We start from the raw sequence: 26,419 nt of genomic DNA, 5'->3' as shown, positions 1-26,419 counted from the left end.
CCGAGAAACGGAAGGAAAACGTAACACACGCGGCCAAATGGTTTTACTCACCACTATTTTAGATTCAAATGACTTCCTCTTCATGAAGACCACCGCAAATAAGGAGTTTTTCAATAATCGGTATCTTTTATTTTCAGCTGTCACAAACTCGCCGAAAACAAGATGTTCTTTGTTTATTATACAAATGAAACATATAATGAATTGTCTTTGATAACAAATAGGCTAGTATTCGAAATAGTAGCCTACTTTACTTTTACTATTATTATATAGACAGAAACTGAACACCGTGAAAATATAGCAATTTTAAAAGTTAATATCCAGTGCATATGACGTTTCATGTTACGAAAAATGACAGTATATGAGGGACTTTTATTTTTTGCAAACCGCTGTTTTTTTATTTACAGCCTACGTGGCAGTCGGCTTAAACGCAACACAATAAAAGGACAAAAGGTGCCAAAAGTGACGGCCGACAGGCCTACAGACTGCAGTGCAGACCGCTTGTCATTTTATGCGAAACAAACATTACTCAAATTGTAGTTGATGAGGGTAAAATGTATATAATATTCATCATAAATGATTCAGCAGAAAATAACTAACATAACAAAGTTGCTAAAAAGGTTGTGTGAAAGAGAGAATGGTAGGCTATTTGATGTTGTGGAATTGAAAATAAAAAATGTTATTATGAATTGATTGTAAAATAATAAAAACAGTTGTATAGGGGACGAATGGGGCACACGCACGGGGTTAAACGTGCTCTCCTCACCTTTTGTAAGTAAATGGTTTCCAGATTATGAAGTGCACTTGACAAAGTGATGTAGTGTTTTGCCCTTTAGATCATCTTCTAGATCATGTTTATCTCTGACAATGATACAATGTGATATAGAAACGGAACTAAACAATGAGAATAAATAACATTAGTCACATTGTATTAAATCAAATACAGCACGTGATAGGTAAACATTCTTGATTAGTTATTTTGCCACGTTTTGAACTCTAAACTGCCATGATTCCTAATCCATGGTCCAAATGTGTGCCAGTGGCGCAGGTTAGTGTCTTGATCTCATAATGTGGGGAATTTGGACTGTTCTGAGAAAGGTACTGTGGTGAAAAGTCACCAAACTGAATGACAGTCAGTCACAAATGCATTCTAAAAGAATATTTAAAACAGCATGACATTGGACCCAAGTGAAATTGGACTTTTAGCTCTTTTAAGAGAAAATAATAAAACCTCAAAACTAGATTTGATGACTTGTGAAATGTACATTTTGCATTATTCTACATGGGTAAGCGGTAAATAATTTTGTCTAATATCAATCGACACACTGCATACTGTCTGTAGCCTATACATGTATACTGTCTGCATACAGAGCACGATGTGCACTATAACAGCAACAACCCCGAAATGGATAGCATTTGAACCAATCGCTCACTCTCATCATCTCCTTATTAAATTATATGATTTGGGACTTTGCCAGTCGATGAAAGTCATTCAGTAATGTGGAACATTGGACCACTCAGTGCCGTAAGTGAGGAAGAAACATGCTGGCTCACTCCATGACAACTTAGACAACGTGGCTGCGTGCGTAATGAATAAAAGAACCACCAGACATTTGAGGGGTGGTATTGGTGGTATTGGTGAACATAAGAACACTCTGGTACCTCAGAAAGTCCAGCCAGCCGTCTTTGATGATCGAGGGGTCCAGCTGTAAAGAAAGGAAGTTGTCGTTGAGGACTCTGATCGGACTGCGGGTGTTGACATCCAGGAGAACCAGCGTCCTCTCCATAAAGCCCGGCCGCTTCCCACCGGCTGCAGATCTCTGATATGCAGAGGAGGTAGAAGAAGAGTGGGAGGAAGAGAGCACCGACTGCACCACCAAAGTAGCTAAAGATGCCAGCCACAGGAAGGACCTCGGGAATACGCACGGTGAGGATTTGGGCATCTTCTTGGTTTAGAGATCAGGAGGATGAGTGTGCGTAATGAGGCTTAAAGGTGAGAGGGGAAAAAGCAAATAAACAAACGTTGCTGCCGCGATCGTTCGATGGTGGTTCTTTACCTCGGCCTCATCGATAAGGATCTGTCTTCCTGTCTAGTTGTCTCACCCCCTCTGCCCCCCGCCCATCTGAGCATTTTTGGGAGCTGCTCATAAGAGCGCACGCCCCAAGCCAGCCTTCCCGGTTCAGAGAGCCAGAAGCTGGGAGGAGGAGAGGAGGCAGCACCGCCCCTCTAAGGTTCTCTGAGGTATGAGTACAAAATGCTATCGTTCTCTAAAATTTGAGGACGTATTGTCTTCTAAATATTGAAGATAAAGGAGTGTTTTCTGATGAAATTATCATCAATATTTTTTTTAAATCATGTGTGAAATAGTACAAATATCGAAATATATCTGAGCAAAAAGAGTGCTCAGTATCAACAAGAAGCTGCGCATATTTACGTGTTTATTATGATGACGATGATGATTATGATGATGAAGATGATAATAAAAGAGCTTTTTTGCTTTGACAATGAGTACGCCATGTTGGCTATTCCTTTTGCGAAGGCAATAATCTACATTTTATGGAAAGATTATTATTCATTTGAAGAAAAGCACTATTGAGATTAAAATGTATACAATAAGAAAAAGAAAAAAACATGTTGAAATAAAGGCATATCAGGGGTTAAACTCAGCTAAATTCAGATTTACATAAACTTAAATGCAAATAATAGCCAAGTGATCACTGGCTAAGCTCACAGTGGCACAATTTCAAGACTACATCGGAAAGTGCAGATACATTGTGAATAAAATGTTCCAACAGAAAATGTGTCGGCCTACAACACTCCCCGGTCCTCTACACATTTCGAGAGAACAAAAGAATGCTTCAAAAAGAGAAAAGATACAATCCTGTCAACATGACATCTCATGTTCCTGCTGTGGTGCTTAGATTGTTTTGAATAACAACAGATTCGTCGTCTGCACTTACGAAATGCCGCTGCTCGTCTTCTCACTGTTAAAAACAAACGGGAGTACATATCACCAGTATTCAGTATACCAGGCCTCCCTCCTCGTGGCTTCCTTTCCGTTTCAGGATTGATTTAAAAATGTCATTCCTTTTTTTAAGGTTTTAAATGGGATGGCGCCACATAACTCTTGCATCTTCATACTCCCGTTAGAGCACCGAGGTCGACCTTTCCGATGCTCGTGATGTCCCTATGAACTCTAATCTCCGGAACAGTTCATCAAAAACATTGAAGTATACCCCTCTTCTCGTTGGCGTCTGATTATTAAGTTGAGCTTGACACTTTTGACTTCAGTAGGCTAATGTTGTTATTTTATATGTGCACATTATGTTTATTGATTTATTCTGTTGTTATTGGTGTTTGCTTTGTATTCATTTGTATTTTGTTCTCCCCACTTTGGTCAACTTGTTTTTGAATGTGCTATAGGCCTACAAATAAAGTTTGACTTGACTTGAACTGATTGCACATTTTTTTAATACCAATGAGATTTGGAGATGGCAACATTCAGTTTGGCCTCTTTCCAAAAACATTCAAAACCAATTTGGGATTTAACTTTCTACACATGGAGCTCACCTATAAACTCTTTATATGACTGATCCAGATGTTTTTGGGGGGCGCTGGTGAGGAAGACACGCCAAACAAATTGCCGTCTATTGTGATGTCTCCAGGGCGGTCAGTGAAGCGAGAAGTGGTCGTTTAAGGTCACTACTGTCTAACAGATGAGCAGCAAATTACGTGAGAATAAAATGTACCGAGTAAAGCCCACTATAATATTTTCCTCTCGGCCTACAACACCTCACGTATCCAATAAAGTTTGACGTTTTACGCACGAAAGTTCACAATAAACTCATTAAAAAATCCAGCAGGCTGTATTTTGTAATGACGCATCACCAAAACGTGTTCTGTTAATTCTTCAACTAAACGTGAAAAGGCAAATATGTAGTTTAGGGTCACTCCTGAGTGCCAGTTAAGACGCACTATCGTGACGCAAAGATGAAACCGGCATTAATTAACAGTATCTGAGACTCATGTAATCCAGCAATAATGTGTTCTGTATCCGCCCTTTTGCAGAGATCCATAGCAGATCGTTGTCATTTTGTCTCAGCTAGATATAGTTGACATGAGGTTTCAATTACCCATTTTTATAAATATATATATATATATGGGGGTTCCTGAATAACTTTGCTATGACACATCTGGCATGTCACTGATAGTTTTAGGGATGTTTTTCTAAGAAAAATTAAAATGAACTTAACCCTAACGAAACATCAATATATATATATATATTTTTTAAATACATGTGTTTGTGTGATTATGGTGTGTTATGTTTAGAGCATTTTTACAACATTCTTCATTTTATTTTTGCTGCATGTTGCAGTTTTTTGTTTGACAGTTGGAGGAACTGTTGAAATAAAAAATATTTAAAATGTTCGGACAGATTTGAGGCTCAGGTCAGGATAAAACTAAATAAAAGCAACACCATCACCTTTACCCAAGCTGCACCGAATACTTTAAGGAATTACGTGCAAAAAGAGATAAGATCCGTAGTTTTAAGCGTATAACTTTATGCTATAGTTTATTAACAGCATGTTCTGAATACAACTATTTTGTTGAACATAGACCATTTCTTCTAACAAGTAAAAGTATGCCCTTTGAATTCACATACTTTGAGTATTCATGTTTAAAAAAAATACGTGGGAGCTCGTGGGCCTCTGCTTCTATTACGAAACGTTTTGCTCAGCAAAAGATAAGTGTTGTCAGTGTTGATTACATTTTGTATTTATTCAGGAATTGTATTTGACTTTGACTTTACGTTAGCACACTAGCATATTTAATTGTATTAAATCATTTGGACACTGTAACAATAGCAGGCTTTCACTGTGGACTCGTGGATGGGGAAATGTATTAACTCACAAATACTGATCAACTGAAGATTACAAGTTCTAATAAGTTTATAATAAGATGTTCTGTAGAGCAATATGAGTGTTTTTTTTCTTTTTATCTGCCCACGACAAAGTTTAAATATCGGTATAACTAATGTTAAATACAAGAGAAAGTGCAGCTTTTATTTTACCATCATTTAAACAGAGAACATTTAGTCCGACGGTAAGATATCGGAGATGTTCAAATTGGAGGATATTGTTCTTGCAGAAGAGCAGACAAGAAACGTTTGAAGTAGCCAGATAGTTTTGTTCTTGTGTGCAAAGTATTTTTCTCCAAATGTTGTGGATGTGTGGCTGATGGAGAGCAGAGAGACTGTAGGAGTGTTAAAGACCTGGCAGAACTCAGTTCTCACCTTCAGTTTCCTACCTCGTAAATCTGACAGACGACCATCGACCTTTGCTGCACGAGGGCTTCACTGTATATTCAAGAGCAGCTGATCAATCTGCAATAACTAACAATAATGGTAATATATTTTCCTGAATCCGAATTCATATTTCATGTTCCTAATATTAAAATGCCTACTTCATATGTGGTCGTCCCATTAACAGGTCGGTCTTTATGTATAATGCATTCCATGGTATATAAAAGTTGTATGTGATTATAAAGCTGTAGGATCCAAATACATCCTTCTAAAATATGTTGAAAGACTATAACAATTATTCAATTTATTACAGGATGTGAATTTTGAAAAACAAATGGATATCTTATGACAAATAAGTAAATCCAAACACATTATCCCGTGTAATAAGCCTGATATCTATACTAGGATCTGGGTAGAGGAGACATATTTTCAGAAACAGAGGATAATACTGCCATCTAGTGGAGACAGCAAAAACACATTTTAGCTGTGTAATATTTGCTGCTCCCAACTAATATTGCCGCACAAATAAAAGCTCTACGATTGTGTTCCTTAAAATTCAGCGATATATGATCTCAATTATGTTTGTGGTGAGCCTCTACATTATGTATTCATCTGTGTTTTCCCCTCATCATAAAGGTTACATTTGTGCTTTGCATTTCTGCTAAAGGTTTAGCCGCAAGTGTTGTTTGATCGCGTGTGTATCACATTAATCATTCATGGCTGGGCATTTCCTGCCTTCTATTTTTAGAAAGTGGCAAAAAGCAAATAAGACAGGCCCACGTCACGATTTGTCATGCATATTTAAAGACTCTGGTGCCCCTCTCTCTCTCTCTCTCTCTCTCTCTCTCTCTCTCTCTCGTACCCATTCTCTTCTGCGTGGATATGGCCACCCAGCTGCTGCTGCTCCATCCAGCCCATCCGCAGACCACGTGACCTAGTTCTCCCGTGTCCTTCAGTAGTTCATTCAGCATGATGGCTGCGGATGCTGCGGATGCTCTCTGCTGCATCCTGCATCCGCACCAGCTTTCTCTCTTACTTCTCACCGTCACCCTCTCCTCTCTGCCGGCCCCGACAGCAGCACTGCTCGGCGTCCGGCCGGAAGACACCCAGAGCGGAGAGTTGTCCGTGCAGGATGGGGTACTGAGGGCGATCGAGGGGACCCGCTTCATACTGAGGGTTTACTACTCCACATTTCCTGCTGCTGAGTATCCCAACAGCCTGAACGTCAGCGGCAGACCTGACGCCGCTCCTGCCGCTCCGTGGATCGCGTTCATAGAGGAACCAGGTGGGGAAAGCGGGGACACGGAGAGGCGGTCCACAGGGAATCCCTGCGAAGAGGAGAATGCCCAGAGCTCAGACATCGAGCTGCTGGGCTCTTTCAGATCTGCCTCAAGTCACAACTCAGTTTTGGTGGAGCTGCTCGCGAAAGACCTGCGCAGAGGCGAGGGGATCAAATACTACTCCATGTGCGCGTTTGATGGAGTGAAATGGGAACATTTCAGCACCAAAGACTTCTGGTTGGCGGTGGTGGAGAGACCTCCAGAGGCAGATGTTTGGCTCCAGGCAGGTGTCTCAGTACTCTTGTTAGCACTGTCTGCGCTCTGCAGCGGTCTGAACATAAGCATGCTGGCTCTGGACCCCGTGGAGCTGCGGGTCCTGCAAAACAGTGGCACAGAGAAGGAGCAGAAATACGCACGAAAGATAGAGTCGGTGCGTAAACATGGAAACTACATCCTTTGCACCGTGGTGCTTGGCAACGTGCTTACAAATACATGCTTTGTGGTGTGGATGTGCCAGATTTTAGGAATGACAGCTCTCTCAACTGCCTCTTGTACTTTGGGGATATTCTTCATTGGCGAGATTTTACCTCACTCCCTGGCGTCCAGGCACAGTCTCGCCATCGCCTCCAGGACCCTCTGCGCGACCCGCCTGCTGATGCTGGTGTTTTTCCCCATCGCCTACCCAGTCTCAAAGATTTTGGACATCCTGCTGCACCAAGAGATTAGTAGCTTCTACACCAGGGAGAAGTTGGTGGCCATGTTACGCGTCACAGATCCGTACCACGACCTGGTCAAAGAGGAGCTCAACATCATACAGGGAGCCTTGGAGCTGAGGACCAAGACCGTGGAGGACGTGCTGACCCCGCTGTCGGACTGCTACATGCTGTCCTCGGACGCCACGCTGGATTTTTGCACCATGTCGGACGTGATGCAGAGCGGTTTCACCCGGATTCCGGTCTACGAGAACGAGAGGTCCAACATCGTGGACATCCTGTTTGTCAAAGACTTGGCCTTCGTGGATCCTGACGATTGCACTCCCCTAAAAACTATTACTCAGTTTTACAAGCATCCCATGCACTGCGTGTTCAACGACACCAAACTGGATGTGATGCTGGAGGAATTTAAGAGAGGTAACTCCACTTTAAATCATATCAGAGGTCAGGTCTCAGAAGTGCTCTCCGGGAGGGAGGTGTGTCTTTTGTTATTGCATGTTCAGAACGTATAACGTAAGAGTAAGAAGTCCGTGTCGAGTGTGGGAGGCGCCATAAGCATGTCTTGGAACAGTCTCAAAGCTACCTCCTAGGAGTTAAAAGTGTTTTGAAGTGACTCTGCACTTAAAATGTTTTCAGTGCAGAAGTCAATGTCATCAGTCCATTGGCTCACAGTGGGCCTGTCAGTAAAGCCCTTTGATCCCAAGAGCAGTGGGAGCCATGTGTGAAATCTGATACAGTGTCACACAATGAGTCTGGTTCAGCCATAAAAAAAAGAGGTTTGAGGCTACCCAGGATCAGATTGGGGTTACCTTGAAAATGTATGTAGTAAAAGCCATTTTCCCATGACAACAGCACTGAACCTTTTATGCCCCCTTCACCCCTGCTTGTTTCCCCTTTTTATATTATGAGCTTTAGTTATCGGATCTGCACTTTAATATAATGTTGAAAAGGAATTTAGCAAGAGTGCAGGCATTTACCCTCCCTGGAATGTCAGTATAGGTAATGAATAGCATCTCTATCTCTCTCTGACTCACACATATTTTGTCTGATAGGCATCTTTGCTGATAAGTGCATTCAGTATTACAGCACTCGTACACATGCAGTGATAAATAGCATCCGTTCACTACTGACAAAAAGTGTCGCTTCTCCCCAGGGGCCCCATTCAGTCTGGATGATAACATTTGAATATGATTCTGAGCAGCGAACAGCTCAAACTGCTCCCCTGACGGGGTCACACGGTAAAATGGAGACATATGAGAGGCTACTGGAACGGCTGTTATGTAAGGATTTCACTGACATTGGCTTATGTTTGGGGGATTAGAATGTAAACCTGTTTCATTGACAGAGAGAGAGCTCAATAGATGTTGGTCAAAGGCAGCAGTTGTTCTGATTAGAACGTGAAAGGGGGACACCGTGGACACCGTGGCAGGGTTATAAATTAGATTGCCACTTACAGGTCACGAGGTTTACAACTTTATTTTGGTCAGGATTATGAAGGATAGGTTTGGTCTGACACTTGTGATCCATGGGCCCCAGTCTGACCCTGTGTGTTTCCTTATTGTGTGTTATTTATAGAGAAGGTTAGGTGAAAAGGTCACCTTTAGATTGCGTGTGTGTGTGTGCACCTAATTGTTAGCCCGTGGTGACTTTGAAGCTTCTTTCCCTCTGTGGGTTGTCGCCATACAAACCTGCAGAGCAACCATGAAAAATTCAGCTCCAACCTTTCCCTTCCCCTCTCACCTCCTGCTCGCATGGATTACAGGCTCCTGCTGCCCAGGAAGCCCGGCTAGAAGCTGTGGAGACGTCTCACTGAGAAGGCTGATGGGCTGGGCTGAGGTCTGTGTTGGAATAAAGGAAGGAAATGTCACCAGTTATGAAAGAAATGGAAGAGAGGACTGCAAACACGCTGTTCAGTGGAAAATACATTGATATACTTTCATACGGCAGGCAATGCTCTATAATGTATGTATGTATGCTGTCGTGGCATCATGAGCAACACAAAATCCACTGTAAATCTGTAGATTTATCGGGGTGAGGCATCAGTGGTGGGAGCAGTACTGAGGTAATTTCTTATTAGTTCAAAGTAGTAACACATGTTATAAAACACTCCTTTACAAGTAAAAGTCATACAATCTAAATCTTTACAATTATTATTAACAATATGTACTTAAAATATAAAAGGTGATTCAAAATGGCCCCTGTCGGTATTACATCAGTATGGTACACGGTCATATTTATTAGGGCATTAGCATGTAAGCTGGGATTTAATTTTGTAGTTGGTTAAGATGTAGATCCATTTAACTGCTTCATACACTGTTGGAAAGCTTAATCAGTAACAACATGCTTTATATTTTATAAGCTGATCATATGTTTTGTATGTAAAATCAATACATCCAGTAAATAGATGAAGTGGAGTAAAAAGTACAATATTTCTCCCTGAAATGTGCTGTATTTGAGTAAATTTAGCAGACAAACCTACTAAAGAAACCATTTAATACACTTAACAACAACATAACAATAAAATCAAGACATTTAGTTAACGGCCAAGAAATCATAAAAGGCAGCCATTATGGTTTTTACAAGCTAAATGTGTGCATAAGTTGTTGTGTGGGCATGTGTGTAAAACAAGGAGAGAAAAAAAATATAAAAAACAATACATTATTTCCTCCTATAGTATTGTATGGCTGTAATGTTTGCAGAGACAGACGTCAAACATACACATATTGCAAGATCATATGCAAACATATCATGCATTAAGATCTAAAACCACACATAGACTAAAGAGAGCTGGAGAAACTGGCGGAGCAGAAGCATTTTCAAAAAGGACATTCACGGTAGATCTAGTTTCGCCCCGGGCATGTGTGTCTGTGTGTCTCTGTGTGTGAGTCTGGTAAGTGTGTGTCGGTCTGCAAGAGTATTATGTAACATATGAATGATGTAATGCAGTGTGCCCGGGCACATCACTAGCTGATGGCAAATCCGACTCTCTGACTCACCTGAGCTCTTCAGACAAGCTGACCTGAGCGCTGAGCACAACCTCGTCATCTCAGCCAATCTCGCACAGCCAGAGTTTCATGTTTGGAGATGGCTGTCTGTCAGTCAATCAGGTTTTTTTTTTTTTGTCTTGTTGCAGTGGATTAAAGTATTTGATTCATTTTATCCCCTGGCAGTGATCCCCTAAATCGTCCCATCTCATATGAGCCACTGATTTTGTTCAAGTGAGGTCGGAGGCTGTTGAAATCTGTGTTCTAGTGACGTCATGAATTCGGTTAGATAACTCATTTGACATAAGAAGAATGCGACTGTTATAATCACAAAGAAGAAATGTACATAATAATAGATTTACGTTTTAAATATCTGTGTTCTCTATATGTCACAACTAATAGTGTGTTCGTTAATGTGTTCAGGGGTTGTTTGTTCTGCTCTCCCGGTGATGTTCGACTGTGGTGGCAACTTTAACTTCTTGTCACATTTGCTTTATTGTCTCGTTCCGGAGATGCTGCTGGCGACCTGTGTCATTGTATCTGGCAGGCATGTCATGTTCAGCCTAACGCTTACGGAAAGGGAGCGCTGGGTCTGCTCATGGATGTGTAAAGTGTGTATGTGTGTATGTATGTGTGTTTACAGAGGTGGCAGCAGCATGGGCAGTTAAGTCAGCAGATGCAGGCATCCCCAGACTGATTGCATAATCTCAGTGTTTACGTAAGGGCCCAAGTCTTCCAAACTGTCAAAGTGTCTCCACACTAATCCCCCAATGCCCACTTTCTTCTCGTCTGAGTCACACACACACACACACACACACACAAACAAGGGCCGTCCTGACATTAGAATAATGTCATATTCAAGCTCTAAGTTAGTTCTCTCCTGCGTTTATGGCCTCTCAGCTCCAGTTGGTGTATTAATGCTGATTTTCCTCTCTGCACAGATCCAGTTGGAGGTTGTTGACTCGTGTTATTTTTATCCAGTGACGCTGCCTCTCAACTCAATTGCATGGGCAGTTTTTAGCATAAACTCTCATTGTGAAAACATTTGAACTCACCCTTTTTCTTTTCTGATGAATGCAGGCAAGTCCCACCTGGCTGTGGTGCAGAGGGTGAACAGCGAAGGTGAGGGAGACCCCTTCTATGAAGTGATGGGCATCGTCACCCTGGAGGACGTCATAGAAGAGATCATCAAGTCTGAGATTGTGGATGAGACAGACCTGTTTAGTACGTATGATGCACGAACAAGCCGATTATGAAACTGTTTTCAAAGTCACTGTTGCTTTAGCTGTGAATCAATTTGACTATATTTCCAGCCGCCGCACTGAATAGATTTTCTTTCAGTTTGTCACAGCAGCTGACAGAGTTTGTTCAGCTCTGTGGTCCACAACATCACTGAGAAACACTCAATTCTACAACACATGCAGTATATTGTAATATTTAGGGCTGTTACAACTAGCAGTTCAGCATTTATAGAACGATGGATTTTCCTTTCCACCATCTCCTCTCCTGTTTTCTCATTAAACTATATTGATCCCACGCTCTCTCCTCTGTTGCTCCCAGCTCCTTGCTGATGCATAATTAAATAATGTAAATGAATGGCCCAGTCTCACAGATAATCACCATAATCCGCTCATCTTTAATTGGCTGGAAAGGCTCTCCACAGAAAGGAAGTCAAATGCCAAACTCCCTTCATTTCATGTTTAATCTGGTCTGTGCTTTCACTTCACTCACTGGATTTTATCACAGTATTTGGACACAATTGGGGAAGTAACTTTCAAAAAAATTCCCATAAGCCATGAACATAACATTTTGAAGTGTGCTACCATTTTAATTACATGCAGAGAGTCTGAAGCAGTCACTGGGGCACTTGCGTGGGTGTTCATAAACTCAGGTTTTTAGTGTGTGTCTGCATGTGCATAATTATGTGTGTATATATAGCACAGGGGAGCTAATCTCTCCAGACTTTGCACTTCAGGCATTTATAGCACCAGCTGTTCCTGCTGCAGCTACGATGTATTTAATGGGATGTATTGCATTTAATGCATCTCGTGTCTGCAGAGGATAAGCCAATTTATCAATGAGAGGTGGATAATGTCAAGCTATCTGCTGCTGGAGATCAACTCACTAATACATCAGTTAGCATCAACTAATGAGGTCAGTGACACCTCAAAGTAGCTTCTACTTACTTGTAGTGTCAACAGGAATAGGCTACTGTACCTAAGACAAACTAATAATCAGTAAAAGTGTATATCAGAGCATATATGAAATATGAAATTAGCACTGGCTTCCGTGCACTTTTATGATTTGCAATCTGTGTGTGTTCATAGCTGATAATCGGAACAGAAGACGTGTGTCCAACCACGAGAGGAAACAGCAGGATTTCTCGATCTTCAAACTGGCAGAAAATGAGCTGAAGGTGAAGATTTCACCCCAGTTGCTGCTCGCAACACACCGCTTCTTGGCAACAGGTAGCATCGTATGTGTGTTTAAGCATGCATGCAGAGTACTTGTGGTTGCACACAATGGATTGCAGGGTAAAACCAGGACAAGGACATGTGTAATGTGTGTGTGTGTGTGTGTGTGTGTCTATATGCATTTATCTTGTAGAGGTGGAGCCTTTTAGGCTGTGTCACCTGTCAGAGAAGGTCTTGTTGCGTCTCATCAAACATCCCAGCATTGTGCAGGAACTCAAGTTCAACCCCAAGAACAAACACGCTCCTCAACACTACCTCTTTCAGAGAAACAAACCTGTGGACTATTTTGTCCTCGTTCTGCAGGTAAAACACTCTTCTGCTGCTTTTTAAACCAGATAATACTAATGACAGAAGTTGCAGATGAATTATGAAACAAAATCACTTCTGTGCTTGTAATTGCAGTGTTTTGCTGCATATTTACCGTGTGGGAGGCTCCATTAGATGAGTAGTCAATTAAGTATCACACCATATAGCTAATGTTTGTAAATGGCTGTTTTTGGCGTTGCAGGGACGAGTGGAGGTAGAGATAGGAAAAGAGGCTCTACGCTTTGAAAATGGAGCGTTTTCCTGTTATGGCATGCCAGCACTCATCATGCCCTTGCCTATTGGTAAGTAAGTGCACACATGAAGCAATACAGATCAATATCACAATGAGGGTAATGACAACAGGGAAGTTCAGCAATAATAATCATAAAGTAAGGCAGTGCTGGTGAACGTGTTTTTGCTGTCTAAATCCCACCCAGCATCTGTGTCAGCTTGATAAAAGCAGGAGCTGCCGTGGGAAGTAAGTAATTAAAAGAAGCGATTTCAGAGAATTTCCCAGTGGAAGGACATGACCTGCACAGGATTATATGAAATCCATCTAAGACTGCAGAGCAAGCAGAAAACCTCTCTCTCTATCTCTCTTTTTTACTCTCTCTCGTTTCTTGTGGTGGTTACATGTTTTGCATATGTGATGTTCAGAGTGAGCTAAAGCAAATAGAAGCACTCATTAAATATTGAAAATCCTTGCTTGGGACATTACAGAATCCCAAATGTTATCTTAAGCAGCTGCAGAATTATCACATCTCAAAAGCTGTTTTTTTACTGACTTTATTTATTTTTTGCTCTCATTCTGAGTCATTGCTCTCCAACATTTAGCTAGGCAGTGCTCAAATCAAAACCATGCAGAATATAGGTCAATGGAAAAGACCTACGCAACAAAATGCACAAAAATGACTTCTATGTCTAACGCCATCTTTCAAAAGTATGGTCATTGGAGAAGTGCTGACCTGCTCTCTTTAGCTTAAATTAAAAGTAAGTAAAACATGACAATGTCTTTTAAGTTATGGCACCAGACAGAATATATCATATAACAATATCTTTGAAAGGTATAGGTAACTGTGTAAGGTGTGGGTCTGTCAAGGAACAGTTTGTGTTAAAAAAAAAGACTTAAAAGGGGCAAGTCATGTCAACGTTAACTGCCTTGAGTGGCCAGTATTGAAGTAAAGTCAAGATTGGCAACAATTTAAGTCCGTTAAAATCAATAAAGAGAGCTGGAGAAGAGATATACAATAACACTGTTTTCCTTCATTTCTAAAAAATTGGAAAATGACAGCGACAGAGCTGCAGAACGCGCAACTATAGTCAAAGTTGAACAAGTACAATTGAATTAGCATTAGTGCACAATAAATAGGGCAGAGCCAAAAACATCTATGTCACTTCAGAGTGCTGAACATAAAAAATTTAAAAAATATAATTTGAGTATTTTTGATAGATTTGGGTGCGTTAGCTCATTTCTTACTTTTGGACAGTTTTTGGCCCAATAGCGATAATGTATATGTAAGAACTACACAGCTAACAATGTGTTTACTTCTTCTGTTCTGTTCTGTTCAGGTCCGAGGTATAGTTCCCGAGGCAGTGGTCTGAACCAATCAGATTCATTACTGAGTGGAGGCAGTGTGGGACAGCTCACTACAGGAGGAGGGGTCTACTTACCAGACTACTCCGTTCGACAGCTCACAGACCTGCAGATCATTAAGGTTACCCCTTAAGAATGCCTACACACAACACTGAATCGTATGAAGAAATCAGCAACCGCTGTTTATAATCTCAAACAAATGTAAATAAATTGGGAGCACAAGCAAGCAAGTGCACTTTTAAACTCCCTTCATTTAATCTTCAAGATTCTCAAAAATGCAGCTCTTCCTCTGCTGCAGCGTTTGCCTTTGATATGTCCTAATCTTTGCTTCTCACTGAACACAGTCATCCTGTCTCTCGCTCTGCCCTCCATACCTCTCTCCTTTAGTCACTGGGGATAATTGAGCTCCATTTCAACCATGAATATTTCACCTGAAATGATGGATGTGCCCTCTCCCTTCATCTCCCAATGCAGTCCACGTTTCCCCCTGTCCACACACACTGGAGTTAGACAGGCAGCCATGTATGCACAGATCTTAAACATGCTTTCTATGTCCCCACAGATCACCAGGAACCACTACCAGAACGCCCTCATGGCCACCAGGATGGACAGCTCCCCTCAGACTCCAGACCCGGTTTATCTCGATGCTAAAGGGAGGCCTGCGGTCCCAGAGGTCCGCTCGCACAGCATCGCCCTCCCCCTCACACACACGCACACTCGTCTGGGGCTGGCACGCCTTGCACATCTCCATCCCCACGGTGGCCTTCGCAACACCTCCCAGCTCAATGAAAGAAACCGTATCGTCCGTAAGTATGGTGTAGATGCCGTGATAGAATATGTTGACTGTGCAACTTGTATTTACGTCACACCGGTGAGTTGGTGCTAAAACGATATGTCAATTAATCCATTGAAAAATAATCTATTATAAATTTGATAATCTGTCCTTTTATTTTAATTGGCTTTATTACTGATGAAAAACGTAGGTTTAACAGGTGTGTTAGGTGTGTATCCCTGAAGAGCCACTGGCTCTGAAGCTATTTCCTCTGTGTAGATTCCAGTGCAGATCTTTTAAGGTCTAAATGCTGTTTCATAGAATTCTAAAGGAAGCATTTTGTAACATTTTGGTGTTAGCGTGAAGGTTGACACAAATATCAGCTATCAGCAGCCTTAATCCACATATAACTAGAGCTGGGCGATCTTTCCTCCATTCACTCTTAAATACATTCGTTTATTGTAACATTTCCCCTGCTCACTGTTAAAAGCAACACCAAAGCCCTGACGTGTAAATGATGATCTAGCTCCATGAGAAAGAGGAAGCAAGAGGAGGTTCAAAGGACCAAACACACTGATTGAAGTGCTTTGTTGGTCAAGGGCCAAAAACCTGTCTGACAGAAGCGATACGTGATTAACTACATGAAAAAAGCTGTTCATACCAATGCTAGTGACATAAGTAAATGAGAAAACAAATGAAAATGCTTGACCCAGGATAAGGTTTAATCTATTTCCTTTAGATTTATCAGTAAAGAATGAATCCTCTAACTTAAACATCCATAGTGACTCACTCACAAAACGGGTGCAAACATGGCATCATCCAATCGGTACTGGTTTCAAGGCTTAAAGGATTTCCCACATACCATCTGTCTTACGCTGTGTGTCATTGCACAGATGGTTCAGCTGGTTGTCAATAAAAGAGTAGCATCCAGTTATATACCTTCCACCAGGTTTTATGTTCAATCACAACACAACATATTTCACATATTAGTTGTAGCTCATCTTTAGCTGCAATTTAAACCTTATACTTTTAATCTACTGTCATTTTAAACTTACTGGAACCTCAAAAACCCATTGCTCGAAAAATAGAAAGTTCTTTACCTCCCTCTACAGGCAGAGCTACAAACCAGCAGCTGTTGTGTGGATCAGAGCAGTTGGTTTAAGACTGATTGGTCTAAATCCCTCTTCACAGGCAGTAAATCCGATGGGCAGAGGAGTCCAAATGATACGGCGTTCCTCCGCATGGATGAGATTCCCTACATCCATGAGGACCGGCCGGAATATTATGGAGAGAATGGTGAGTGCAGCTTCATGCATCCTGACTGGAGAAAAAGCTCATGAATCCCAGGGATTTTTAGTTTGTTCCTTTTGAAATGTAAACAATATCCAGAAATTTTAAAAATTAAAAAAACAATGGTGGTAAATAATGGTCAACGCACTTGCCAGTGCTGAGTGTTTTTAGTTGAAAGGTTTCAGTCAAAGAATTATGAAACAATTAAAGAAGAAATAACATACTATTCCTCTCAAAAGAACAGTTTAATCCAAATGCTATAACCCCCCCTTCAATATAGTCAAGAATGTTGCTGCTACTGCTTTACTTGTTAGCTTATGGTGTTGTTAGCAAAAATTATATAATAACATAAACTTCAGATATATATTGCTGTGTACTTACTTTACTGAGTCACATTGCTGAGTTTATGACTCTTCTCTACTTTTTCTACTGTTACACAACATTTTCATGTCACATTTCAAGGGTTTTATTACAGAAGTATGTGAACACACCGTTCCTCACCAGGAGATGTTTGTTGATTCCTTCTTGTGATCCCATTTAGCTCTAGTCAGTTTTCCTAACAAAAAGCAACTGGGTTTTATCTTGTAGGCTGTTTACAGTACATCACCGTAGGTCAGGGGGTTATTTCCCTCCATCTACACTCTGTCTAACTCTCTTAAACTGTATCTGTCAGACGTGCCTACAGAGTCCCAACCCTCCACCTCTCCCTTCATCAGCTCCCTGTCTCTGTCCAGCTCGGAGGAGAACATTGGGAAGAAGCTGTTGCGTAAATTGAGTAAGCGAGCAATTTGTCACGAACACCGATGCAACAGCACACCCCCACGCACCGTCACATGCGCCCCAACTTCTCTGTCAGACATAGGTATCTTAGCAACAGGTGATGTGTAGTGGCCCTCGCTGCAACCTACTCCTTTTCAGCAGAGCAGATTCTCCAGATGCATCTGTTGGCTCAGATAGGATATGACTCATTGACTTGAATTCATTCTTTGGTGCGGTAGCTGTGCTGCTTAGCGCTGCTAACATTACTTCAGTTAACAGCAGATGTGAGGTAGTTTAAAAACAATCGCAGTAAATGTAAGGATGAGAATATCAGAAGAAAACTGACGCAGCTACAGGTTACGACAGGTGTTTTTAACCAGTGATGACCTGAATTTCTCCTCTGTTTCTAGGCAACAAGAGGAGGAAAAAGTCTCGGGACAGAGAACAGAGTTTGGAGGAAGGTTCAGAGCAACCACCAGTGACGAGCTAGCACAGTGACACTGAGGAGGAGGAGGGATGAAGCTTCTTACTCTTCATCACTCACTGGTTCTCCTTATTAAGCAACACCCCCCTCATAGACTCCCTCCATGCTCTGACACAGCTCTCACAGGAGACTGAGCCATTCTCATGTGATGTAGCCACCAGTAACACTCAGGTCCCCACTGGCACACTCTGTCCCACCTCTGCCTGACTTCACACCCTTAAAGGGATTGCTGATAATAAGGGGGACAGATCTGAAAAAAGCTTGATTGGACAAATCTAAACAACATAGTCTTGGATTTATCCAGCCTTACACTGGACTGCATGGAGATTTTAATCACATGTTTTTGTAGTAAACGGGGAAATCTTGCTTTATCCATAATGTTAATGCTGAATCATCTCATTTAAGCCATCTGGACTCGACAAGATGGAATCTCTCAATATGGAAATTACAGGTCATTTTTTCTGAGCCAGCTTTAACATTTGACTAGATCAAACAATGAATACAAGAGTTTTATTTTATTAATATTTGTTATTATGAGGCAGTTCCCACATAATGTAAATGTGGTTTGCACACGGAAACTGTCCTAATGTTGCCATAACAATGACACCGACTGCCAACAGTACCAGACACACTAGCCATTGGCTAAGAATAAAAAGCCACAAGACAAGAGCACAATTTTTACGCCAAGTTATAAGAACACAATTATGAAAAAGCCATGAATTAATTTTCAGCTTGAATGACCACTTATTGTATACACTGACTGACCTGTGGTTGAAACAACACAATTTCTTTGCTGATTTTTATATGAAAGTGTCAGAATTACTTAAAGTAATTGACGATAGCAATATAAGTCATCTTACATGGTGTGAATGGCTACCACATACACATTCAGTAAATGAGTCCTTCCCACATTAATGCATCCTACATACAGTCTGTATGGTACGTCTTCCCATTCAAACATTCCCTTCTCACTGCATATGTAGCTGTATGGACACAGTTTTAGTGTTTCTATTAAACAAACACCCACACTTATCTACCTTTTCTCTTGATGTTACCGCCTCTGAAAAAAATCATTAGCCTATTGTTTGTTTTCATCCAGTAGAAAGCGGGAAGGCGATCATCTTCATACCATTAGCTATACCACATTAGATACTTTTCTATGTACAGTTCATCTTACTAAAACTGTATACACCAATTAAAAATAAGCTAGGGGTATTGGGGTTTGGGTCTGGGGATCCAGATGGATATTATGAGTATTCTCGAGGAAAGAGTAGTTGCTACTTGCATGTTTATGCTGCTTTTACTGTAGCATTATGCCCTGTAGAAAGCCCTGTTTTTCCATATGCATGCTTAAGTAAAAGAATGCATGAATAGGACGATCTGCAGTAACTTCTCTTCACAAAGGTGCAGTGAGTGACTTACTGAAATCTTAAGTGACTTTAGGTTTTAAAATGAATCTAAAGTTTTCATTGCTTAGGTTTGAGAAAAAGGTATAAGTGCAATAAATACTGAAACAAGGCTGAAGTTTTCATGGAGGAGGCTATAGGATGCAGCTTATTGAAGGAAAGAATTAAGCAATCGTTCTATAAATCGTCTATTATTGAAATAATGAAATAATCATACGATCCTTTTTGAAAAGGGAGCGGTAGCTGCAGCTCAGGTTGGACTAAGCTGCTCTGCGTTGTGAAATCTTGGCAGGTACATTGCCCAACAGAACAGAGGGAGAAATATATGAAAGACGAAAGCAATATGACACACACTGACACTCCACCAAATCAAATACACACACACACACACACACACACACACAGTGACATAATTCATTCTGCTCGGTAAGGCTATGGAAGTACAAAGGACACTGCACTGCTGAGCTATTCGCATTGACCCCTCTATGTACACAGAAAGTCCAACGGGAAATCTTTTGATCTGACAACCGACGTGGAGCAAGAGAATTTGTGTGAATCATAAAGTCTCTCAGCTGAATGCTTTGAAAGATTTTGCAGTTGGTTAACACAGATTTATATTTGTGAGGATTGATGTACAGTTTGTTTGCGATTTAAAAAAAGCAAACTTTAATTTTGTAATGTAAAATGTAGATGATTATATAAGTTACCCAAAGATATAAAGAGACAGACCATATGTTCTACACAAGGTTTTATTCAATCATTAATAAATTGACTGAACTAATTATATTATTCTTGTCTAATTTGTTTTGTCTCTGTCACTTATATTTGCCAAATCCAAACCACTATAAAGTGTGTACACAGTATTATATTTTGCTCCAATCATTCACTTCAAATCACTTGTACAGGGGCTTGTGAAGGCTGTTTTAACCTTATCATTAAATCAGTTCCAACATATGTGACACCACCACAAACATGCTATCCATAGTTCTTAATTAGAGTAGTTAATCATCACATTGGCTTAATTTGCATATTATTATGTACTGTGCACAGTGATAGGATAGCAACCTGCCACTGACACCACGGTCTTACATAATAGTGCACTAGTGCTACGAACAGACAATCAGTGTGCCAACTCAACATTAATTCGGCAGGTGTCCGAGGCAACCAGAAACATAAAAGCACTCAGCTGTGAAAACGGAGATTACTCTGGAGTTACGACACGTGTTAGAATAGTTCCGAACCACTTGTGCTCACTTAACACAAACTAGAAATAAAAACACTTATTACACAGTATTATTTATAAATTACATAGTTCAATTTAAAAATATCTCCCTGAGAACACTCATCTCTTGTTCAAATTGCAAACAGCAGTAAATATAATACTGCTACTTCTCTCATGATAGAGGAGGTAAATACTTACTCAAGCTACATTGAGCCAGTTTGGTCAGTGCTCTCAACAGCCGTTAATCATACGTGCCAATTACTGCACGTTTAATACAATTGGAAATGTGTTTTTTTAACACTTGGAATGGATGAATCATAACAGTATGACATTAAACATTTTTAGAAAGTTGAGTCAGCACTGCTGGGGTAAGAAACACAGTCACAGATGTACTGACCCACGCAAAGGTCCTGGTGATGACACATACTCAAAAAGGACACTACATGTAGAGCATCTGTGATGTCACACAAAGTACACACTATAAACAGGAGACCAACACGAAGAAAACAGGGACAAATTATGAACAATTACTAGAAGGAATAATTCCCATTTGTGCGTTCAGATAGAAATAGACCAAAGAAGTGTTTAGCCTAGCTTAGCATAAACACTGAAAGGAAGGGGAAACAAGGCCAGTGAGCTGAAAGATGTTTGTGCAAATAAGAGTTTATGTTTTCTCCAGGAAATCTACTGGATACAAACTCTTTGCCTGGAATCAGGTGGCTCGCAGCCGGGCAGGAGGAAGAACCGAGAACTGTGGGTAGTGTAGTCTTCTACTGGACCTTGGTGACGGCCTCATGGATGGACTCAGCCACGTAGTCGATGTTCTTGCTGGTCAAACCGCACATGTTGATGCGACCACTGGCCATTAGGTAGATGTGTCTCTCCTTCACCATATACTCCACTTGTTTGGCTGAAGGAAATAGAGCAGAACCAGATTTAACTATTCAGTGATTATCACGATATCTGTGACGATATTTGTTTGTATCAAAGGGAAACAGTAATGTAATGGACTGTAGTTGATTTGTGATTCATATGGATCCCCCCTCGCAGTTCCACACGCATGTGAACAGCAGATTAATTAAACAACCATCATAGTGTAAAATAAAGTTTTATTTAGTTATTGGCCGATATTCAATGAAAGATAAGCGATCAAGATATCGTCATTAATGCTTCCTAGTCGCACATCTCTGATAATGCTACACTGTGAGCAATCAATCTGTGTTGAAGTCGGCTGTTAACGTTGCCAGCAACAACTAAAAGCTAACATACAGAGGCTCTTTTCAGTTATGATGATGCGTTCAGGCTCTATTCAGGAAAAGTGAGTATTAGTCATTGATACATTTTATAAGGTTATCATGATGTGTTCAAATTAAATCTTGTTCAATGTAGTTTTTGGGAAGAAACTAAATTATTTATTATTCATTTATCAACAAATATACATTATTATTTCCTAATCATTTTTAATTGTGTGTTTTTATGCAAATGACCACCGTGGATGACAAAAACAAAGTAAAGGAATTTCTGACAGTTTACACTGACTTCAGAGTGGTTGAAATTATTTTTTTGGGACGGTGGTGAAAACAAATTAAGTCTGGAGCCTATTATAGCAGCAGTTATAACAAAACAAAACGACAAAAACGATTTGTATCAGCCGAAATGGCTCATCGACGCTCAGCAATCTGTCAAAAAAAACATGGACGGGGCATCTCTAAAAGTTATAGAAACATTAGAAAACATTCGCGTTGTGTACATGTTTGTACTCACAGTTGAGGCCTGTGAAGCTGAACATGCCAATCTGCTCTGTGATGTGGTCCCAGGTGCCCGGTGTCCCCAGAGCTTGAAGCTTCGCTTTCAGCTGAGCCCTCATCAACAAAACCCTGTCAGCCATGGTCTTCACATTGTCCTTCCTTAAGACAAGGAAACAGATAAGAACTCTACATTTACAAAATATACATTATCTTTATGCCTGTATATATCGTACACATTGAGTGTTCTTTTTATAGGGATATTCTGTGCTGACCATTCAGTAAAGAGCTCAGGTGAATTGAGAGTGATGGCAACAATGCGAGCTCCCTGAGACGGTGGGTTGGACCAAGTGGTCCTGACAATCTTCTCCATCTGGGACAGAACTCGCTTCAGGTTGTCTGCATCATGAGCCACAATGGTCAGGTTGCCCACACGCTCATCTGACGAGGACAAACACATGTCAAACATTAAACAATATTGTAGCTATTACTTTCTTTAACCTGTAGGCGGCAACACTGACACATTTACTGTACCTTTTAGCTATATGCTGGTGGTCATACACATATTTGTCGTGTTTTAAAAATAAGACGAGTGTAGACAAATTACAGCAATCTAAATTGGGGGCTTATCCTTTATTCTACTATTAAATGTCGCCATATAAAGCGCTCAGGACTGTCATTAAGATTAGGAACACTACAAAAATGTCACTCTTTAACTACTCTCTTGCAAGCTAGTGATCTTAACTTAATGCACCCAGGCGTCACTCACTGTAGAGGCCAAAGTTCTTGGAGAATGACTGGGCACAGAACATTTCAAAGCCCATGGAGACAAAGTAGCGGATTGCCCAGGCATCTTTATCTAGACTGCCCGAGGCGAATCCCTGATAGGCAGAGTCAAAGAACACAAACAGCTTCCTCCTCTAGAAAAGAAGAGAAGAGTAATAGACAATCGTCATACTATGATAAACATTCAGCATGCAAAACAATGTGACTGTTTGAACGGACACTTGTGTTAGTGGTGATAGTTTAGACAGCAGCACGGCCAGGCATGTGCTGGCTTGTATGTGTGTGTGCATGTACGTGGATAATACCATCATAATTTCTGCAATCTGCATCCATTGCTCTGGTGTGGGGTCTGTGCCAGTTGGATTATGGGCACATGCATGCAGGACAAAGACAGAGTGCTCTGGACAACTCTGTGGGAAACAGAGAGTAGAAGAAGTACTGTAACTCCCAATGAAAATGACTGATGACCAAAATGAAGTCGTACGCGAGTCCCACACAATGCTTACCTCCAGGTCTCCAAGGAAACCAGCTAAATCGAGGCCCCTCTTCTCTGCGTCCCAGTACTTGTATGGACGGACATCCTCAAAGCCGGCATTGGCGAATACAGCATTGTGATTTTCTGAAACAAAAGGTAAGAAAAACTCTGATACCAGTATTCTCACGTTATTGTTTGTATTTCCTCAAAATACAAAGGTAAAACTTTGTTTTATTAATGTGTCTCACATAGGAACTGATACTTAAGCAAGATCACTGATAAAATGCTAAATTAAAAAATGGAACACTCCACATCTTGAGTCTATAATCTATCTTGAGACGATACAAAGTCTCTGTAAAGGATAAACAGGTCAAAGTCCATGAGTGAGGAGCTAATCTCTGTGTTCATCTCCACTCTATACTACGGCACTGTTGGTTTGTGTGTATGAGTGGACATACCCCAGGTAGGTGCGGACACATAGATGGGTGTTTTGGTGTTTTTGCTTCCATTGTAGAAACGACAAAGAAATTCTGCGCCCATCTTCAAAGCACCTGTACCACCCAGACATTGGACAGCCCCCACCTGGCAGTGACAGAAACAGACGGTTGAAATGGTGTGAATGTAAAGAGATTAAAAATGGAAACATTTTTTTTTTCCTACACATACCCTGTTCTCCTGGATGGCAGGACTGTCATCTCCCAGTGCGATCTTAGAAGCCGAGGATCTGAAGTCAGGCAGGCCCAGGATGGGCAGGTACTCATGGTTTAGGCTGTCATCATGCACAATGATTTTTTCAACCTTTTTAACCACTGGCAAAACCCATGGCTGGCCCTCATCTGTCCGGTAGGCTGCAACGAATAATTTAAGGAAACTGATATTGTACAATAAAATGGAGGAAAGTGTGAGGCCTTGTTGTATTGCTTAGTGATTACATTTTAGATAAGTATGAGTTTAAGATGGGTAAGGACACTCTTCCTGGGTAACAATAACAGAAATGTCCCACTGGCCCTGGAAAGACCACTTAGATAGAGTAACAGGCATGCGCTTTCATTTCTCTGTTGACTGAACTCCAGGTCACCACCTGATAAGGACTAAAGTATACAACAGCCTTTTTATCTTCAGAACAGAGACCATCAACTTGCTTTGCAACTCACTAAGGAAGTTTCAGGTTTATTATCATCTACGGGGAGTTTTTTTTTCTCCACTGGCATTAAGTGCATGATCTTTTGCATTAGGACATTTCAAATAATGAAACATGTAAATCACAAGTTTCTGAAGCCCCATGTGACGTCTTCAAAAACTCAAAAGATATTCAGTTAATCAAATGAGATAAGAAAAGCAGCAAATCCTTCCCATTAAGAAGCTGGCAATTGATACTTTTGTTATCATGTCTTGAACAATCACTGAAGCGATGAGGCTAGTGCATTGTCAAAATAGTTGCTGATGTATTTTCTGTCAATCGATTTGTTTCAGGCCTACTCATGACTTTTTATGTATTAAACATTGTGTTGCCTACATTTCCCAGCTGCCTAGCAGCCGCTGATCATCTGCAGCACTGTGTGTCCTGCAGAGAGAAGAGGATTATAAGGCCTCAGCCTCCTGTACTAATCATGGGGCAGCTTCGTCATGCTGAGCGGTGCCATGAATACACTGACATGACAGAGCTAAGCAAGGTTTCTCACACTGCTCCTTAGCAATGATAAGCAGCAGGGATTACTACCTTTAATAAGATTAACCCTGAGAACGGTTGTAGCCTACTGGGGAGTGAAATGTGCCATTTGCTTGCTTTAGGAGAGACGCAGTACTAACGCAGCACTAAAGCCAAAGAACTCATGCAACGGGCTTGTTTTTTGTTGCTGCTGCACGAGGGAACAGTAATCCAATCGAGTCCTTAGTCCACAGAGTGTGAGGGTTTTGTGCAGAGCTGCAGCAGGGGGGAGAAAGTGAGGAAACCAGAGAGGACAGGGATAGAGATGAGTCCACTCTTTGTGCCACACATAACAAGAACACATTGTCAACAGCTATGTCGACATCCGTGACCAGTCAGATTCTGTGATGAAAGACTGAATTGACAGACAGCCACCACGTCCATACGTCTATGCTGTCAGAGAAATAAAAACATGTGTTCAAAATGTATGGTGGCATCATTACCTGTCTAAATACTGTATGGGGGGGGGGGCATAGTTTGTCATCTGCTATCAAATTTCCTGGCAACCCTCATAAAAACATGGACATGGAAGACATTAGAATTTCCGATACAGTTCACAGAATCGTTTTGGGTCTAAACTCACTGGACAACTTACCTCCCACTCCGAGGTTCACCTTCTTGGGAAATTGGTCGTTATTGAAATCCTGCGACAGCTTGAAGACAGCTACAGGGGCTGCTAGTGGGACCTCACAAAACACCGACATAGTTGTTGTGTATTTTAGTGAAAATTGTGGCAACAACAAGCAACAAGCTCTCACCGGGACAGCTAACGGGAGCAAAGCATAGGATGATAAGAGGGCTTTCACCTTCAACTTGGCTTCAGTGGGAGGTGAAGTGGGCGTGAGAGGATTTACCAATAGAAATCGACATGTATCTGCCAAGCCAATCCCAGCACTGCTCCCGGCCAAGTCAAAGTTTAAGAAAACACACGCTCGGGTGCCGTTGACCAATGATTACCACTGTACCATGACTGACACATATCACATCAAACGTCCAAGGTTGAAAGTGGGTGGTTCAGGATCTCACTGCAATCATATAGAATTGCCACAAGGTGGTGCAACAGCCTCATTGATTGAGCTGACCACAACCTCAACTACTGATGGCATGAGGGTTTGTTTTTT

The 26,419-nt window shown here is 41.2% G+C and overlaps 3 protein-coding genes across 4 annotated transcripts in view; 1 reads left to right on the top strand and 2 right to left on the bottom strand.

The window, feature by feature from the left end:
* Positions 1–2,064, bottom strand: part of hpse2 (heparanase 2) — a 48,677-nt gene extending 46,613 nt beyond the window's left edge. Inside the window, exon 1 of the mRNA XM_031839187.1 lies at positions 1,660–2,064. Within this exon, the coding sequence (XP_031695047.1) occupies positions 1,660–1,940 (281 nt within the window). The 5' untranslated portion in view covers positions 1,941–2,064. The remainder of the gene's footprint in view (positions 1–1,659) is intronic.
* Positions 2,065–6,170: 4,106 nt separating this feature from the next.
* cnnm1 (cyclin and CBS domain divalent metal cation transport mediator 1) lies at positions 6,171–20,678 on the top strand. 2 transcript variants are annotated; one of them, XM_031879577.1, is made up of 10 exons: positions 6,171–7,710; positions 11,358–11,501; positions 12,605–12,745; positions 12,885–13,054; positions 13,260–13,359; positions 14,627–14,772; positions 15,214–15,457; positions 16,615–16,719; positions 17,387–17,488; positions 17,883–20,678. In XM_031879577.1, the coding sequence occupies exons 1-10, from the start codon at positions 6,270–6,272 to the stop codon at positions 17,960–17,962; spliced, it is 2,673 nt and encodes an 890-aa protein (XP_031735437.1). In that variant the 5' UTR covers positions 6,171–6,269; the 3' UTR covers positions 17,963–20,678. The 2 variants fall into 2 exon arrangements, with proteins under 2 accessions (XP_031735437.1, XP_031735445.1); XM_031879585.1 differs by lacking the exon at positions 17,387–17,488.
* On the bottom strand, positions 19,446–26,089 carry got1 (glutamic-oxaloacetic transaminase 1, soluble). The gene is made up of 9 exons (XM_031879598.1): positions 25,894–26,089; positions 24,257–24,438; positions 24,049–24,172; positions 23,622–23,734; positions 23,421–23,525; positions 23,099–23,249; positions 22,605–22,770; positions 22,349–22,491; positions 19,446–21,494 (listed from the first exon to the last, which is right to left on the bottom strand). Exons 1-9 carry the CDS (start codon positions 26,000–26,002, stop codon positions 21,355–21,357), a joined length of 1,233 nt encoding a protein of 410 aa, XP_031735458.1. The 5' UTR covers positions 26,003–26,089; the 3' UTR covers positions 19,446–21,354.
* Between the last annotated feature and the right edge of the window lie 330 nt (positions 26,090–26,419).

Source organism: Anarrhichthys ocellatus, unplaced genomic scaffold, assembly GCF_004355925.1.
Source record: "Anarrhichthys ocellatus isolate YVR2014 unplaced genomic scaffold, GSC_Weel_1.0 scaffold3, whole genome shotgun sequence".
Lineage (NCBI taxonomy): Eukaryota > Metazoa > Chordata > Actinopteri > Perciformes > Anarhichadidae > Anarrhichthys > Anarrhichthys ocellatus.
This window is presented reverse-complemented; position numbering and strand designations above follow the sequence as displayed.